At 35.5% G+C, this 18,906-nt stretch overlaps 1 protein-coding gene across 1 annotated transcript; it reads right to left on the bottom strand.

Annotated features, from left to right (window-relative positions):
- Nucleotides 1-515: 515 nt before the first annotated feature.
- Nucleotides 516-10,558, bottom strand: LOC126749332 (uncharacterized; the record flags this gene model as incomplete). The annotated part of the gene is made up of 3 exons (XM_050459002.1): nt 516-1,627; nt 8,640-9,357; nt 10,094-10,558. Coding segments are annotated over 3 exons (2,295 nt in total), but the record flags the coding sequence as incomplete, so codon positions are not given.
- Nucleotides 10,559-18,906: the final 8,348 nt, after the last annotated feature.

Here is an 18,906-nt window from a genome sequence, read left to right as displayed (position 1 = left end):
AAGCAGACACTCACCTCTAAAGTTAATATCTGTGCTTCCCCATGTGATATGGTGAGCATTTGCGTCGCAGCCTAGAAGGAGTGGTAGACGCAATCTGCTACAGTATTGAATCAGCTCTTGCACTTCTGCTGGTGGTGTCATAGGCCCATCTCCAGCAAAATATGCTGACGCAATTACTATGGTCCTGTTGGTGTCCCCAATGTCGAGATTTACGACAATAGGTGTTAGGTCCCGTGTCATGAGTTCTGAAATACATATGTAATTGATGTTATTTCTTATGGGAATGCAGGCTCTGGATGATTCCTGCCTGGTATCATATATTACTTTTGACGTTTTGCTTGACAGACCCTTGATCTGCCCCCGATTGATTCAGGGTTCTTGGATCAAGACTAGTCCCAGATCTTGCTTGACAAACATCCGTGCAATCACATCGGAGGATGCTCGTTTGTGTTGCAGGTTTATTTGTGCTAATTTGCTGAATTTAGAGGCTTCTGGTTTGGCAGAGTCAAGTCCTCTTATGATTTGTCAGGGCCATCCGGTCCGTCCCCCTGATGGTCTACATTAGGTCCCAGAAGCCTATCTTCTTCTTCGCTGCTGATGACATTCTCCTCAGCGGAAGTGGTCGGGTTGACATTGAGATCGAGGTCCATGCCCTCGGTCTCTTGTGTTTCAGTCGCCGTAGAGGTGTTCTCATTGGCGACTGGCTCGGAGGAGGTAGAGGCTGAAGTGGATGGATCAAGCTCCATCTTTTTGTCCTTTGCCTTCTCCTGCTTTCTGAGGCCAGATACGGGGATTTGCCCAAACCTGTAGTGGATAGTGTATTTCTTTGCCTGGATGCTATCCGCAGATTTGGTGTCGATCCCAACAGAAAGCACTTGACCGTGGCCATTTTCTTTGGCGCTTATTACTTTCCAGGTCTCGGTGGAGATCTCTGGATTCTGTACTCCAATGAGTTTCAGGAGAGCTGTGGTGTCTTGCCCTTTGCTCCGTGGAAGAAAAAGGCTGATGGTATGCGCTTTTGGGATGTCCTCTCCTCTTTTCGCTACCAGCGCTGGCCCTTTCCATTCCTTCAACCTAGGTGCCATCTGAGCCAGCCATTCTGCTGTCTGCTCCGACTCGCAGTCCACAAGTATCATTCCCGAGCGAAAATGAATACCTGAGAACTGCAGGCCCTTTGTTGTGCTGTTGATCATTTCTGATACGATTGCTTCCTCCACATCTGTGAGTTGTTCGGAGGTTAGAGTTGCCTCAGGGTAGTCCTCCGGCAATACTCCGATTCTGATGAGCTTTGCCGCTTTTGCATAGCTGGTGGCTTGCCCTGCTATGTTTGCAGACTTGCTCGTCTTCATTACCCGGGGATCGTCACCGGTTCTTTGCTTCTTTTCCCCCTTTTTTTGTTGGGGTGAGATGAAGTCACTTCCCCTCTTACCTTGGGGGTTTTTCTTAGGCGATGCCTTGGAAGTTTGAGGAGGTTGTTCTTCCTTTCTTTTTTCCTTGTCGTCTAGGACTTTTTGCCTCGCTTCTTCGGGTGACATGCCCTCGTGAAGAAAGCGTAGGTATTTCCTGACGCCTGCACCACTAAGTCCACGCCTTAGTGGATCGTCCCTTCCCCCAGGCTTTCCCAGTTCTGGAAGAGAAAAGGAAAATCTCCTTTGAGATTTTGAAGCAGTTTCTTTTCCCGCTTGCTTTGTGGTGGAGGGTGTTGCCCCTGCCATCTGAGAGGAGGAGGTTGTTGCTCCTGCCACTTGCTTTGAGGAGGAGGATGTTTCTCCTGCCTTACTGTTATGTTCGGAGGATTGTCTCCGTTCTTTTGTTTTTTTTGTTTTCTTGCTCATGTCCATAATGTTCCCACGAGTAGCAAGGGAATGTAGGTCCGTCCCAGCAGAGCCCCGCATGCTGGGATAAGGGGTATATACAATGGGGTGCCCCCCGGTGCCCCAAGGTTGAAACCAGTTGCGGCTAGTCCTCTATCTAGCCACGCATCCTTCGACCTGGCTCCCCATCTTGGATTTAGGTTTTTGATGAGGTTGTCTCCTCTTGGTCCGGGCGGCAAAGCCAAGACCCCCCTTTCTCCGGCTCGCGAGACGTGACCACGGACAGCCGGAGACCTGGTGTAACAGGTGGGTACAGGCCCCACCTGGCATCGTTAAAACCTGGTGCAATCCCTTAGCCACGACACGACAGCTGGGACAGGTGAAGTTGGTCCGCGGCAGGAGTTTTAATAGGCTACCAGTTGTGGTTGGCACAACGAGCCTTGTATGCTCCCGCAGGCCTCTGCTCAAAAAAAGATCATTAGCTTGAGGCCCCCCCCTATCCGCCACCTGGGGACGCGCCGGGCCGGTACTTCACCCCATACCGGAACTCAAGGTAACTCTGTAAAGTATTTTCATGGGATGGCTGTGTCTAATAAAAAATAACTTGGTAATTGTTATTTAGTGAATAACAAATGATAAAAGTGCTCCATTACTTAAAACTTGTGTAAAATAACAAATAACTGGTTTTTCTTCAAGATATTTTGGTGTCAACTTTATGTTAATTTAAACCTAAATTTGGTTTATGTCAAATAACATGAATATGTCAATTAAGAAAAATTAAAAAGTTTTAGATTTACTAATAAATATAAAATCCAGTGCATTTCTTTTAATTAAAATTTCTCTTTTTGTTAAATTTAAGGACTAAAACAAACAGTAATAATTGTTTTCAGCTATATATTGTTTTAATCATTTTGTAATTAACATTATTGGTTTAAATGGTGTGTGAATGAATTAGAATTAAGTACATTTACTCGTAAGGTTTTTACAAAGCTCTCTTTTGTTTTTGTTTATGTGTTATTACACAAGTTGATGTTTATTTACGGTGACAAATGTAACCTATTTACATAATAGTTGTAATAAATTATAACCCAGTATTTGAAGTGTTTATTTGCTAGTTTCAGTCAACCTTTTATAATTGTAGGTAAACAAACTGATACAACTGTCATAAAAATCCAAGAGCAAGATTAAGTTTGATCCGGTTGCCTTATGATTTTACAATTAGATTTACCACGCGTTAAATCAATTTTCTATTTCTGTAGAGACAGATTAGAACCCTTACTTAGAAGTGACAAGATAACTACGAAAAGTTAGATTGCCCACACATTGCAATTTTTAGTGACAAATGTTTAGTGAAAATTACTTTCAGGAATGACTGAAATTACTAGCGTCTAAACTAGTGCGCGTAAATCGAATGCAGCTATAGTAGTGCGGGTATACGAATGCAATTTTATTGGACAACCAAGGATAATCTACTGAGTAAGCCTTAATTTTCAATTTTATTTTTATTCCTGTTTTTATAATTCTAGACGGGTGTGTCTAGTGATGCTTTATGTTTTTTTTTAAGTAAAAAAGGGAATGCTATTTTATGCGTGTGAATTTATTTATTTTTTTAATTGACAGTATTATGCATCTAAGCAAACTATTCTAATAATATTGGGTTCTATGTCTTTAAACTGGGAAAGGACTAATAAAACTTCACTGGAATTTAAACAAGGGGCTATAAATAATTCAAAAAGGGCTATAAAAAAGGCCGTACCAAAAAATCCGGAAACAAGAGTCGATATTACGGACAATTTAGTAGAGTTAATCAATGAAACGACAGCCTTTATTAAGGATATTTGGGTTCAATTAGATAATCAGCAAAAGAATCAAACTAAGGACGTATTCCTTTTTATTAGAGATAAAGTAGTTAGGGCATTTGAGATATTAAAAGTTCCATATAAAGTCCATTAAACCATTAAGTTGTATAGAAAAAATTGATCCGTTAATTTTGGACGAGTATTATATAGCATCGAGCGACGAAGAGGAAATAAATATGCCTTTGTCAAATTTAGAGTTTTTTAATTTAGCTGGGAAAATAGTACCTCAGGGGTTTGATGGCTCACATGACAGGCTACAATCACTTTTAGATGCTCTTAAATTACTTAATGAAAATTCGGGCGATCATGGAGCAAACGCAGTAGCCTACGTTAAAACACGACTTACAAGTAAGGCTCGAGGTTTAATAACTACCGAAGCATCCCTTGCAGAAATTATAAACACTTTGCGTTCAAAAATTAAAGGAGAGAGTTCACAGCTGTTAACAACAAAGCTATTAAATTTTAGGCAACATGCTAGAGATACTGTAAGTTATGTTGAATCTCTAGCTGAAAAATTAAAAACGGCATATATTAGCGAGGGTGTCCCCGCTGATGTCGCAGCAAAGTATTCTACTGGCAAACAGTAAGAGCCTTAGCTCAAAATGCTAATTCCGAAAGGGCTAGGGTAGCTATAGAGGCAGGTACATTTACCACAGTACAGGAGGTTGTCAATAAATTTATAAATATAAATAATAATGCCCAGGCTTCAACTTCAAACGTTTTTTATGTTAATTCAGGTCAAAATAATTTTTGGAAATAATAACAGATTTTTTCACAATAATAGAGGTAGGCGACCTAATAACAATAATAATAATAATTATTACAATAACACTCGACGCAGCCAACATTTCAATAGGCACAATAATGAACGCGGGAGAAATAATGGCGGTTTTAATAATAATACAAGTAACAGGTATAATATTGACAGACAAACTAATATCAATAGAGCCAACAACTCATTTCACAGGTCAGTTAGGGCAGTTAGCACAATACCTGACAAGGGAAACGAAATGGACCCCCAAACCGGGAGGTTGGGGGATATCTCGTAAATAATGTGTATAACATGAACCTTTCCTTCTCCAACTTTGTTGTATTTTTTACAGAAATGACTGGTCAGGAAAATACTTTTTTAATCGATACTGGTGCAGATATTTTTATATTTAAAAATGACACAATAAGTCCAAATAAAATTATAAATTCACACACCCCTAGTCAAATTAAAGGAGTAACAGATAAAGTTATCACAACTTTAGGTATTGCAACGGTAATTTCTGTTAATGGACACGAAGTCGAACATTTTTTCACGTAGTAGACTCCTCATTTCCGATCCCGACAGATGCAATATTGGGTCGAGATTTTATTGCTAAATTCAAATGTAATTTAAACTATTCGGATTGGACTATGACTATTAGGCCGAATAACAATAATATTATTATACCGATTCAAAATAGTATTTCTGAAGACTCTATAGTTATTCCAGCTAGGTGCGAGGTACTACGAAAGATAAAAAGCCTACAATTTGTTAAAGAAGATTCAGTAGTAGAAAATGCGGAACTAAAGTCTGGTATCTTTGTTGCGAGAACTATTATCTCAAAAAATTCCCCTATTGTTAAGATTATTAATACAACAAGCGAAAACGTTACTCTTAATAATATTCAGCTAAAAACGACAAGCCTAGCAGAATCTAATATCTATAAAACCGATACAGAATATGCCGATAGAAATTCTAATCTCATGACGCAGCTTAATGTTAAAGATGTACCTTAGTTTTTCAAAGAAAAATGAATTAAGTTATGCAACGAATTTTCAGATATTTTTGCCCTTAAGTCAGATAAAATAACAGTTTAACAACTTTTATCAACAAGAACTCCGACTAACTGATAGGTCACCCGTGTATATTAAAAATTATAGAATTCCACATACTCAAAAAAAAGAAATAAACAAACAAGTCAATAAATTATTGGAACAAAATATTATAGAGCCCTCAATCTCCAACTATAATAACCCAGTTTTGCTGGTACCAAAAAAATCTCCTCACGGTCAAAAAGCATGGAGGTTAGTCATTGATTTTCGCCAGCTAAATAAAAAACTCATTGCTCACAAGTTTCCACTTCCTCGGATCGGTGATATATTAGATCAGCTAGGAAGAGCTCGGTGGTTTTCAGTAATTGATCTTATTAGTGGTTTTCACCAGGTACCCTTATGTGAAAACTCTCGAGACGTAACTCAGTTTAGTATTGATGCGGGAATCCCGGATTTACACGTTTACCTTTTGGACTATCAGTTAGCCCAAACAGCTTTCAGCGGATAATGTCAATGGTATTCGCCGGAATTACCCCTGAAAGAACTTTTTTGTATATAGATGATCTTATCGTGATCGGTTGTTCTGAAAATCATCATTTTCAAAACCTGTATAAAGTTTTTGAAACATGCAAAAATTTAACTTAAAATTAAATCCTGAAAAGTGCAAATTCTTTAAAAACGAAGTAACATATCTAGGTCACAAAATAACAAACAAAGGTATATTACCCGACGATAGTAAATATGACATCATAAATAAGTATCCAGTACCTAAAACTGCTGACGAGGTCAAGCGGTTCGTTGCCTTTACAAACTACTATCGCCGATTTATACCTAGGTTTGCAGAAATATCATATATCATAATATAGCTCATCTTAATAAATTAACTAGAAAAAATGCTAATTTTACATGGACGCCAGATTGTCAAAAATCTTTTGATGAATTAAAAAATTCTTTAATTTCACCTAAAATATTGCAATACCCTGACTTTACGAAACCATTTATAATAACAACAGATGCCTCAAAAATTGCATGCGCTGCTGTTCTTTCACAAAATTTTAATTGCAACGATCTGCCAGTGGCGTACGCCTCCCGATCATTTACCAAGGGAGAGTCCAATAAACTAGCCATTTTACAAGAATTAACAGCAGTTCATTGGGCAATTAAATATTTTCATTGCTATATTTACGGTACAAAATTTTTAGTGCGTACAGATCATAGACCGCTGGTATATTTATTTTCTATGAAAGATCCTTCATCTAAGCTTACGAGAATCAGACTAGATTTAAAAGAATAGATGGGGAATTGGAAGAAAGAATTTTAGATGGGGAATCTTCTTTGTTTTACTTGCCCTTAGTACCCGGCTATTACACCTGAAAATAATCTTGATACTTCTGATTTTGATGTTATCGATGGTCCGCAACATAGGTATAAAATACATTGTGATGCCTGTGTTCTAATGTTACTTATAAATAAAGAAATTCTATAAAATGTTGTTTCTTTTAATTTTTACACACACATACACACAAAATTTAGGGAAAAAAAATGAAAATGATTAATCTATTATTGTTATTTATTATTATCAAAAAAAAATACATATTTTATTGAACAAATTAAAAGTATAACACACACAGACACAGAGATAAATTGCAATTACGGTCTTTGTGTCTCAGTGCGCATTAGACCATAATGGGTTTTTTTGATCTTAGTATTGGAGAAACATGTGCACAAATAGCAAAAACAGTGGCTTCGCCACATTTTCGTCAAAAGAGTTTTGATAAAAAAAAGTTAGGAGTTAAGAAAAATTTTAGAGAAAACCTAATTTGTTATGATACATAGGACATTTCAATTTTGCTATCAAGCTTCTGTCATACCTTAACTTTTAATAATTCATAGAGACCTCTCTAGGATCGAATCTCATAAACAATTAAGACATTTTTTTTTTTTTAAATTTAATTAAATAAAACAGAAATCTGCATTATTAATTATTGTTCGGTACCAATTTTTAACAAACACACATAGAGGTCGCCGCTTCCTGGTTCATATTATTAATAAACTGAATAATATGAGAGAGAGAGAGAGACATCTATTCCCTAAGCCCCAGGTTCTCATTGTCACCTTTTTACATTTCTACATTGTACAACCGACATCCTACATCCTACATTCAGCCAATCAGCATTCTACATTTCTATATAGTACACCCCCTCCCACCCCACTGACAACATTCAGCCAATCAGAACGCTCCATTTCACGCATGCGTCACGTGACATATTAGGCTCCTCCCCTTTTTTAACTCCACCGGAAGTCCATAAAGGTGGGTCCAGACTACTCGTGCTCGTGCTTGTACTCCGGCTTTTACTTGCGACTTGCCTATATGTGGACGTGGCGACAAGTCGGAGTGGGAGCAGCGCAAGCCAGGCAAGTACGTTACTCGTGAGATTCCGACCGGTGTCGGTACATCAAAGGAAGCTCGCACGGACTTGTAAGTTTATTGGACGGAAATTTTTCGAATTTCATATACTTGTGACTTGTGTTGTGTTGTTTACGGTCAAACGTATTTTAAACGTTTAATTTTTATCAAAATGGAGTGGACGAACGATCGCGTTATTGATTTAATTAAATTATACGAAAAGCATGTAGTTTTGTGGGACAGTACAAATAAATTTTACAAAATTAATAATAAAAAGAACGATGCTTGGAAAGAAATATCACAAGAATTAAATTTAGATGTACAGGAGATAAAACGCAAAATTACGTCACTACTGGCAATATACAGAAAAGCTAGCCAAAAAGTTGCACAAAATAACAGATCTGGAATGGGCACAGATGAATTATATTCTCCTTGGTTTGCCTTTAAACATTTTCATTTCTTGCACACGAAATATCAACCCAAGGAAACAATAAATACAGAAGTACGTACCTATATTTTTTTATCTAATTATAAGTGCCATTTAAATAAACTGCTCTTCAAAATATTATCCTCATTTAAACACCGATTAAAAAAATTAAAAATCTTTTAAGAAAAAATTGTAATTACACTTTAAAAAAATTCTGACAAAATTATTTTTAATTTATTGATAATTATCTTGCCATGGTACTTTTCCTTGATTGACGAAATAATCTGCAAATTCATTTCTTATGCTTTGGGAATTCTGAGAAGATTTACGAGGTATGTTTCTTAAAGCCCGGAATGTAGACTTCGGCTCTGGTTCATTTCTCCAATTTCCTGGAACAATTTCTCCATTTTGCTCACAGTCAAATGTTAAGGTTGGTGTATATGTATTCCTTGCATTATGTCTTAAATAATTGTGTAAATAAACACAAGCCATAACAATTACTTGAGCTTTTTGGGGCTCCAAAAGTAAGGGTTTCCTAAGAACCCGAAATACTGCTGAGACTATACCAAAAACATTCTCTACTATTCGTCTGGCTCTACTCATCCTGTAATTAAAAACCCTTTTGCTTGATCCCTTTTCTTGCTGTCCTAAGTATGGTTTCATTATATTATTATGCAACGGAAATGCATCATCCGCAACAAAAACATACGGGACCAACATTTCCCTACCAGGAAGTTTTCTACTACTTGGAAGATTTAAAGAGCCATCCTCCAGTTTTTTGTAAAAGGTTGTATTGCGAAAAACACCGCCGTCTGATATTCGACCTTGACAGCCCACGTCAGCGTAGAGAAAACAATAATCGGCATCAACAACAGCAAAAAGAACAATACTAAAAGTTCCTTTGTAATTAAAATAGTCACTGCCTGTATTTACTGGACACTGAAGAACAACGTGTTTGCCATCCATTGCCCCCATGCAATGTGAGAAGTTCCATAGTCTTTCATATTGAGCTGCTACTTGAAGCCACTCATTCTCTGTTTGAGGCATCTGAAAAAAAGAAACATTTATTAATAATATTTAAATATTGTAGATTTTCTTGGACAGATTTTATTAATTTAATAAGTCAATTTTTTAGGAAACTTCAACACAAAACCTAGAAGTAGAAAGTGAAGAAGGACATACACAAGAAGCACCTAATAACAACACTATTGAAGAGACTGTACCACAAGAAAATAGTTTGGCCCAAACTAGGCAAATCACTGGACGCAAAAGAATACGTAGTAATGAAGATCCACGAATAAAAGAATCGTTTGAAATATTAAAGAAGATAAACAATAAAGAGAGAGATGAGTATGACGCATATGGTGAATTCATCGCTCGTAAGTTAAGATCATTGGATAAACGAACAGCTGTTTACGTCCAGAAAGGTTTTAATGACATCCTGTTTAAGGCAGAGTTAGGGAAATACCCTATGCAAAGACCCAATCTAGGAAATTATAGGGCCCAAACACTACAGGCGTACTGGAGTACGGCTTCCCCTTCAACCACTGAATCAGCTTCTACGGTTCAAAGTCCTTTTCCCTCGCCTCATGCAATAAACACGGAACATCAACCACTATTACAACCGTCACAACTAACACCTACACCTACAACCTCTCAGCCTGAACAAACCAACGATAACAACTATTCATTAACGCCATGGATTAACACTCTCAACACTAATCAATATTAAAATTTGTGAATTATTATTAATAAAGTTTTGAACAAATTATTGTTTACCTACCTTTATAAAATCTTGAAAAACTTCACATAAAGCACTGCATACCTCTGGCACAATCAGCGAAATTGACTGCTTGGAAAACTTAAACAAAAAGCTTAAGCTAGTGTACGAATCACCCGATGCTAAATATCTTAGTGTTACAGCGAATCGTTCTTTTACAGGAATTGCTTTTCGAAATGTTGTGTTTTTCTTCATAATTTTTGGGCCGATTAAAATTATGATTTCCTCAAAATTAGTAGGCGACATTCTACAGAATGTATGAAAGTGGAGGTTTTCAATATTAAGGTCGCTAAGTAAATTGCTTCCACTGCATTTGCTTCGACTTTTAAATAACGACGTAACCCACCACCGTCTCTTCTTTCTCATTTTTGTTTTTTGTTTATTTAATAAACAATAAATTACACTAAAAGCCGCACTAGCCGCCACAAGCTCGTCGTCGCTCATTGGAACAGCCGGAGTACAAGCAATTTAGCAAATAAATAAGTCTATGTGGACGGTCCAAGTAAATGGTGGCACAAGTAGATCAAGTTCAAAAAGTACAAGTAAAAGCCGGAGTGCGAGCGCGAGCACGAGTAGTCTGGACCCACCTTAAGAAATACACGGTGCTACGTCAGCATCACCCGCTTTTTTACACCACTTGGGTTGACGCTGAAAAGATACAAATTTTATTAAAAAATGTTTCTTCTAGTTGATAGGACAACAGTCAACTCACCGCAAGTTAAGACTGACACTGCCCATGGACGAACGAAGAAGCAATCAGGTTTATGACGAGTAAGGTGCCTAGAGACTGAAAGGATACAAATTTTATTAAAAAATGGTTCTTCTACTTGATAGGACAACAATTTAACTTACCACAAGTTAAGAAGCACAGTAGTACACTGCCCACTATCCATAGAAAATTTCATTCAAAGAAAAAAAGTAATGAATGCCATTTTATTTTGGCTGCACTGCTTCATAAGAGACTCCACTTTGTTTCTATAGGCTTTGATGCTCCTTGTCATGCCCATTTTTTGCCAAGCATATTTAATAAAATAACAGTTATTATGTTGTTTTGCATAGACAACGTTAGATATTAAGTTGCTTATGTCCTTATCTGTCCAAAAATCTAATGTTTTTTTCTTGTGTTCCTTTAATGTTGTTGGTAGAGGTTGCTTTTCATTTGCGCCTTCTTTTTTCTGCTGAAGAAATCTCTATTTAGAAATATTTTTGGAAATCTTTTTAAATGTATTTATTTGATTTGCTTTACCTCATTTTGACGAACATTATTGTCACTACTGGTGATGATGATGGCGTTGTGATTTTGCACTTAAGCAGATTGAGTAGAGGCGGAAGTAGATGGATGCGTATTAGGATTTCCACTAATACTACATCCTTCTATTTCTTTTTTCAACTCTAACATGCGCTTCTCCTGCTCATCAAGTTCCTGTTGGTTCTACTCAAGTTTAGTGCGCTCTTTCCTGATCCGTCGCTCCTCGAGTGTCAACTGAATTTCCTTCTTTAATAATTTTATTTCTTTTTTTTCGAGATTAAGCAAGCTTCTTGCTTTGCCCGAAAGTGTTGCTGGCCTCCTTTCGTTGTGGTTAATTTTTTTTATGCCCTCGCTACTTAAAATATTGGCCCATCTATCAAATGACTTTGTTTTCTCATCTAAGAGAAACAATGACCTTCTCACATACTCTTTTACGAACTTTTTAAGGTAAGTTCTCTCTGCATTTTCGTTCTGCAAATGAGTGGAAACTGTTTGACTGACAAAAGGGCCATCAGCATATCAATGGGTTTCGTTAATGATTCTCCTACTTCTTGGGGAGTGAACAGAGTAAAAAGGTTTTTCTCCGTTCTGCTGATAAGACCGATTAAAGAATGTCAGGGGATTGAACTCTTTTTTGCAGTCCCCACCACCAATTCCTTCCTAACAAAAAAAAATTTGTTGCTGTAGTTCGCCACTATCGAACTACAGCAACATTTATTAAAAGTATCTTTACTATAATAACTGCAGAGGATTGAGTATCAAATTCGTCATAAATGGTCGGAATTTGAATTGGTTCGTTTTCATTATTGTGTCTCGATGATAAATCTCATGCAGTTTTTGAAAAGTAACTGATAATAAATTGGCCCCTGTTCATAATGTATGTGCTTCATACGATTAAAAATAAAGGAGCCTTCCTTAAATAAATTATCGTCTGTTACGAGAAAAGCTTACGTAATAAACGCAATTGCTTTAATTCCTAATAAAATTAATATTTGGCCCCGTCGCGAAAATCACCAGACAGTCCGTTTGGCAATATATTTATAGAACCTTTGTTTACGTGTGTATCGGCCAATCAGGAGCCGCGATGGTTCCCGTTGTCAAGGTGATGATAGGTCAAGGGGATCGCCGCTGACCGGTCGGTTCCTTTACTGACTTTTTTATTATTATTATTAACCTACTACTTGTGCAGAGCACTCGATCGCGCTCGCTAGATTTTGTCGCGAACGGACTTTTACTTCTGTAATTTTTATGATTTCCTCGCCTTTACAGTGTCGGCTCTTAAATTTTGTAATTGATTTTAACCTCCTACAGTCCGCTTTAATATTTATTCGTTGTAATAAATCAATTAATCCAAGTTAAACCCGGTTTGTTTTGCTTTACTTCGTCGTAAAAACCTGAAGCTTAAACGTATACTTATACCTGAAGTTGAATTCACGATATCGATAAGATATTTTCACCGAGTCGATCGTGAAAAAGTGGTCCGCCCCAACATCGTCTATGGTAATATTTGGATTTGTGTATAAACATTTCACTTTGTCAAGATGTCAAGTGTTTTTGATGCGTCCAGGCTATTCACTAGTCTAATATAGAATAATAATAATCTATAGACTAAGCCTATCAGCATATCTCTGCCGGTTGCCGTCGAAGAAAGGAAGAAAGCAATTGCTTTCTGTTCCGCAAGATATGTATGGCTGACTAGTGTGCGTAGTGCTATCAAATGAACAGAGTTTATCATTGCTTCTCGAAAATGCATTTCCGGTCCAATTACCTGATTGATATACTCTTTAAAATTTCGTAGCAACACAAATGCATTTTCTCTAATCAATTTATGAAGTATTATCGGCAAGTAATGCGCCGATCGCCTTGGTTGTGTCTGCGTAGCGCATAAAACTGATCGAAGAATCGATTGCGATCCAGTTGCTTTTTCATCCAGAACTCCTGTACCACTTCTAGCCTTATATCAATCTGTTCATAAAGGTTTTGATTTAGGTCGAACAATTCTGTAAAGAATCTCTTTCACGAAGTCACGAATCCGTTCGTAACTGGAAAACATATAACAATAACAGTTTGTACACCTTACTGCTGAACTTATGTATCACTGTCGCATAAGATTGCATATATTTAATTGATCCTTTGTAAATAGGATCAAGGTCACGTCCAAATAAATACCCGTGTTTCTTCAGGAAATAAGGTCTATTTGCACACATTTTTTTGCCAATTGCCGTCTGTGCCCTCTCTATATTTAATAATATGCCAGTGTCCGTCGGGCTGTTGTCAATGTGCATTTGGACGAGCAAAATGTGTGTGCTGGAAGCAATGAGACCTTGTACTTGTGTGCATATGTCATCGAATTCCTGGTCCTTTAGTCCATGTTTGCAATAATAGGAAAATATATATTCTACGAATGTGTGTCTGTTTCGTAGATTACATAGCCGTCGTTCAAACAATCGAATGAACTGCTCATAGTTCTCTGGAAACACGGTATTTGTTATTACAGCGTGTGGTTGTCTGCCGTGAACATATACTTCGAAGACTGACTTTTCTTCGGTAGCTCGTTCAAGGCAGCCTTTGCTTCTTCTACCAAACTTTTACCATAGTGAGTGCTTCTTAATTCATCCGTTTCGCGAGAGTTCGTTGCTCTTCTTACCAGAAAGATCGCGTAGATCATTTCTGATCCATAGTTAGTGAATCTCACTTCGTACAACATTTTGTCCTTCGTGTCTATTTTCATGGCATTCAGTTTGCATAGTAGCGAGGGCAGAGCTTTTTGATTTCAAATGTTGGTACCTTCTTTGGATTGGATGTATTCTTCCTTTTAGTCGCGGTTTTCTATAAGGCAATAAAAAACAATAATTATTCACTGTGTTCTGAGTATCAATCTACTATTAACACCGAAATATTATAGAATATTTATTTTACGAATTTAAAAGATTATTAGGAAAGCTGCGGGTATTTGGCCTTTACCAGAATTTTATTTTGCAATTTATTTAACAATGTGTTCCAAATCATAAGTATAATCATTTGACAGATTTTTGTAATTTCAATAGCAATTTAAAAAATCCTATGTATAGGTATAATAGTGGTCAACAACTTGTTTTAATAAAAATACAAAATTTGAGACCACAAAAGTTCATGGAATAAATAAAAATAATGGTGATAATAGTGATTTATTCTATTTTTATTTTAATTATGATTTATTTTCGTAGGTTTCCTCCTTGTATCAGCGACAGCAGTCATCTGGCAGCTGTTGTATTGGGTGGGTGGATGCTATGTCGGGGACCTCTTGGACGATGAGGCTAGAGATCAATAAGGTCAGTCAGCTTCAAATTTGATATTGGATCAAATGTAATATGTCAAGGGGATCGTCCTGAAAGGACCAATAAAATAACCATACCTTGTGTAATGTGAAAAGCTGAACTGATTTATTAAAAGCAATTCTTATATCGAATACACCATATTTCTATAACACAATTACCCAAATTAAATAGTACCTACGTTAGCAAAACTTGCCTAGAAACCAATGAACTCCTAATTATTACTGACTACAGCTAAAATACTAATTTCCACATTAACCAATACATTACTTACCAAATATCCTTATTTATATATTACAAAATTCACATATCATTCTTGTGTTTGGCAGCAAATTGGTTTCAATGTAAATGGATTGCAATGTACTAGTGTGTGAATTTATCTTATACCAGACATTGTTTACCTGTAGTTAGCTAATGTTATTTAGAATGTAAATTAGGAAATAGTACTTAATTTATTGTATTTGGCTGTATCAATGGACAGTTTTCTGATTTTGGGGTTGTTAGGCTGTATTAAAGGGAAGGTATTTGGGAAAATGGAATCTTGTGAATCTCAAAATGATAGGCTTAATTAAATGTTAACATGTTAATATATAACTTTGAAACCAAATGCAGTAGTGTTTTTTTTAGTAATACACACAATTATTATATCTATTACCAGAAATTTCCTTAGCAGAAAAATTAAATTTAGGTCAATTAGAGCCGACGCATTATAAAAAGGCTAACGGAAAGTACTGAATGGGTTAATCCAGTTGTTAGTTATTGTCAGGAAACCTTGGGGTGCTTTGAGAAGATGTGTAGACCCATAACACCTAAATAATTAAACAACTAGACAAATTTTTTAGTTGTCTGTAGTTGGTTCTAACAATAAACAATATGTTTTTGGAAAAATTATTCTTAATGAAATAAATCATAAACCTCTACTAGCAATTATTGTTAAAAAACCTCTTCACTTATGTCCGCCCAGATTGAGATTGTAAAGAAGAATAATGCAATTAAAAAATTTAATAATTTAACCTTTATTTTTATTTTTATTTAGAAGTGAAATTTTAGAAAAATTACATTATTCTCGTTTCTCTATCAACAATTTTTGATTGCTTCTCTAAATTTGTTGAGGTTGTAGAATTACATAATGACTTAACATCTCAAAATATAATTCAAGTTAAAATAATTTTCTTCCAACTGAGAATTTTCCTTCGAAATTTTATTCCTAGGGTAACGGATGTTTAAAAGCTTTAACAAGAGCTGGGAGTTTTAACACGTTTTCTCTTTTTTTTTACTGTTTTCTTAGTCAAATGCAAAGAGAGCAGTGCAAATGTTCAAAATATATTTTAAAAAATGTTATCTGGAGAAAAAAGATCCTTATCTGGCGCTATTAGACTTTAGGAATATGCCCTTAGATTACAAAAACTTACCAGCCAATGCATTTATGAATATAAATTTGAGGAATGGAGTTCCTGAAGTGAAACATAATAAAGTTTATTCATTTATAGATAAAAAACAAATTTAAATTAAAAAAAATAATGCAAAACATATTAAAGAACTAGTACGATTAAAAAACAATGCTTCAGTTAAAATTTAAATTAAACAAAGAACACGATGGAAAAATCGTAGAATTGTAAAAAAAAAAATTGATATCAGAGCTTATTTAGTTCAACTTAAAAATGTTGCGGTCCATAAAGGAAATCGGAAATTTATTTTAAAGAATGTAATCCCAAGTTTAAATTATTACATCAGAGAGAACAGATCAGCACAAATTCTTTTCAGAATTTCAAAGATTTTATTAGAAAACAATATTTTTCGAACTAAAACATACTTGGAAGTGTGGATCTTAGTCCAGATAACAATGATTCACAATCCCAGACCCTTCAGCAGTCATTAAAATATTCCCAAAATGAAAATAGGAAATGGTCTTTTAAGGCACATGAATTCATCTTTTATGTGTATAAGTATGACTCAGTTGAAATAATTTCAATTAATAAAAAAAAAAAAAAATTGTGACGTTTGAAGTGATAAAGAAAATGTAGAAGTAGATTCTAGTTTTAATTATATGATAATTAGTTTTTAATTTAGTTTTAATCATATAAGAATTTAAAACGATTAAAAATAAAGCAAATAAAATGCGCAAGAAAATACAAAAAAAGGTGTTTTTCAAAGCCTTCATTGAATCTAATTTAAAGTATTTTGTAACGTATTGGGGAAATGTTAGAATAGTATTTATTAAATAAAATGCAAAGAGTATAATAATAAATCAGTTTATTTTATTATTTTCTGATATTAGAATTACCAGTTGTAACATTTATTTACCACTGGTAATTCTGATAATAGCGATCGTCATGTTCTCCTCACCAGTTCCGGCCCGTCTTGGGCCCCTTATGTTGCCCCCTTTTATTACCCCGTTCTTCCTTTGATGCTCAGATTTTTTATCATCTTTCGAATTGTTTTTTTCCCCGCCCTTGCTCTTTAGGTTCCGACCCTTGAACCCGCCTCTTTTTCTGGTTATTCCTTTGAAAACGCGCATTCAAAGTTTTTACTCGTAATTCTAGACGTTTTCTATTGTGTTTTCGCGTTTGTTAAATTGCTGTTTTCAGTAGATTTAGACGGAGCATCTAATGGTGGGGCTACGTTTATGCCTCTCTGATGGTTCTGGTGGTTCAGTTTATTGCTGTCGACCGGTTGGGCGGGTAAGGTGTCATGAGAACCCTGGAAAAAGGCCATCGCGTGGTGTCCGAATTGTTCTTTGTAGAAATTATGTATTTCAGCTGGTAAGAAGGAGAATCTGCTGTTGATCATTTCAATGGCTAAAAGAAGCCACAGTTTCGAATCTTTTGTATAGGTCTGGTCTGAGGTTAGCATCAGTCTTAGTTTGCCTATTATTTCTGTATCCCGGTCTGGGCATTCTTGCCTAAGGGTGTTGGGTGTTATTAAAAAAAAAGTAGCTTCTGTGTCCAAATTGTTTTCTGTCCTATTTGGTTCTTCTGTTAAGTCGGATACATGCGGCCACAATAATTAATTTGGTTCTTACAGCTGCATGTATCCAACGTGGATATATAGTTTCCAAGTTCCAAAAAAATAGGACTACTGCAGCAGAAAGCGACACAGGACTAGTATTCAAATGGAGGGATATCTTATAATAAGAGGGATGTCTTAGTACTCAGTACTAAGCACACTGATGAATTAGTAACGGTGAAGCAAAGGGAAGGGAAAGTACAAAAATCTGAAATTCTGGAATAATATAATAAATGCAAATCTTTCTTTGATTTATCAGATCAGATGAAAGCATATTTATCATCACTAAGAAAAGATATCAAGTGGTACCGTAAGCTCTCGATTGAGTTGCTATTAGGTATAGTGTTAGTAAATGCCTACATACTACATCAAGAGGTTGCTAACGAGTGAATGTCTATGATAAAGTTTAAGAATTTTGAGGGCACTAGTAATAATAATAATAATAATAATAATCTTTCTTCATTTAGCAAAGAGTGCTACATACATAAAAAATATACAAACATGTTTGATTAATATTTAATAACTAAAAAATCGATCTACGTATGTACAAATGTCGAATCGAAAAGGAGGCCTAGCTAACGTGGACACAGATCAAAATAAAAATAAATGTTATACGATAAAGGTGCATTGTATAAACAGTACATAAACCTTAGACCTAAACTTAAATAAATAAAAGATTGTAAAAATAAAACCTAAAAAATTAAATAAAATATCCTTAACATTATTCATAAAAATAAGATAAAAACTTAATTCTAAAATAAAATTTTAATAAAAATCAGAAAAAATAGACATATCAATAAATAAAATGTAAAAAATAACAATATAAACGATAAACAACATAAAACCAACAATAAGATTAACAATAACAATCACCGCATGATAAAGAACATAAAACTTAAACCTAAAAAATAAAGCCAAAAAAGAAATATAAACAGTTAACAGTTATTTTGAACATATTCCCTCAAGAGCCGTTTGAACTGGTTTAAGTTATCACAGTTTTTAATATTTACTGGTAACTTGTTAAATTCAATAATACAATTATGTAACACCGAATTATACACTTGGGCTGTCTGGCATCTATCGAGTAATATAAAATCATTACGATTTCTGGTGTTATATGTGTGGACATCACTAAAAACTTTATCACAGATATATTTTGGGTGCATGTTATGTTTCGACATGAACATTATACGCGATTCTTTGCTTAACTGACAACACATTTAGGATAGTTAACATGGTTTCTATAG

Source organism: Anthonomus grandis, chromosome 24 (assembly GCF_022605725.1).
Source record: "Anthonomus grandis grandis chromosome 24, icAntGran1.3, whole genome shotgun sequence".
NCBI classification, from domain to species: Eukaryota; Metazoa; Arthropoda; class Insecta; order Coleoptera; family Curculionidae; genus Anthonomus; species Anthonomus grandis.
The sequence above is the reverse complement of the archived record's forward strand: the minus strand, read 5'-3'. Positions and strand labels throughout refer to the sequence as shown.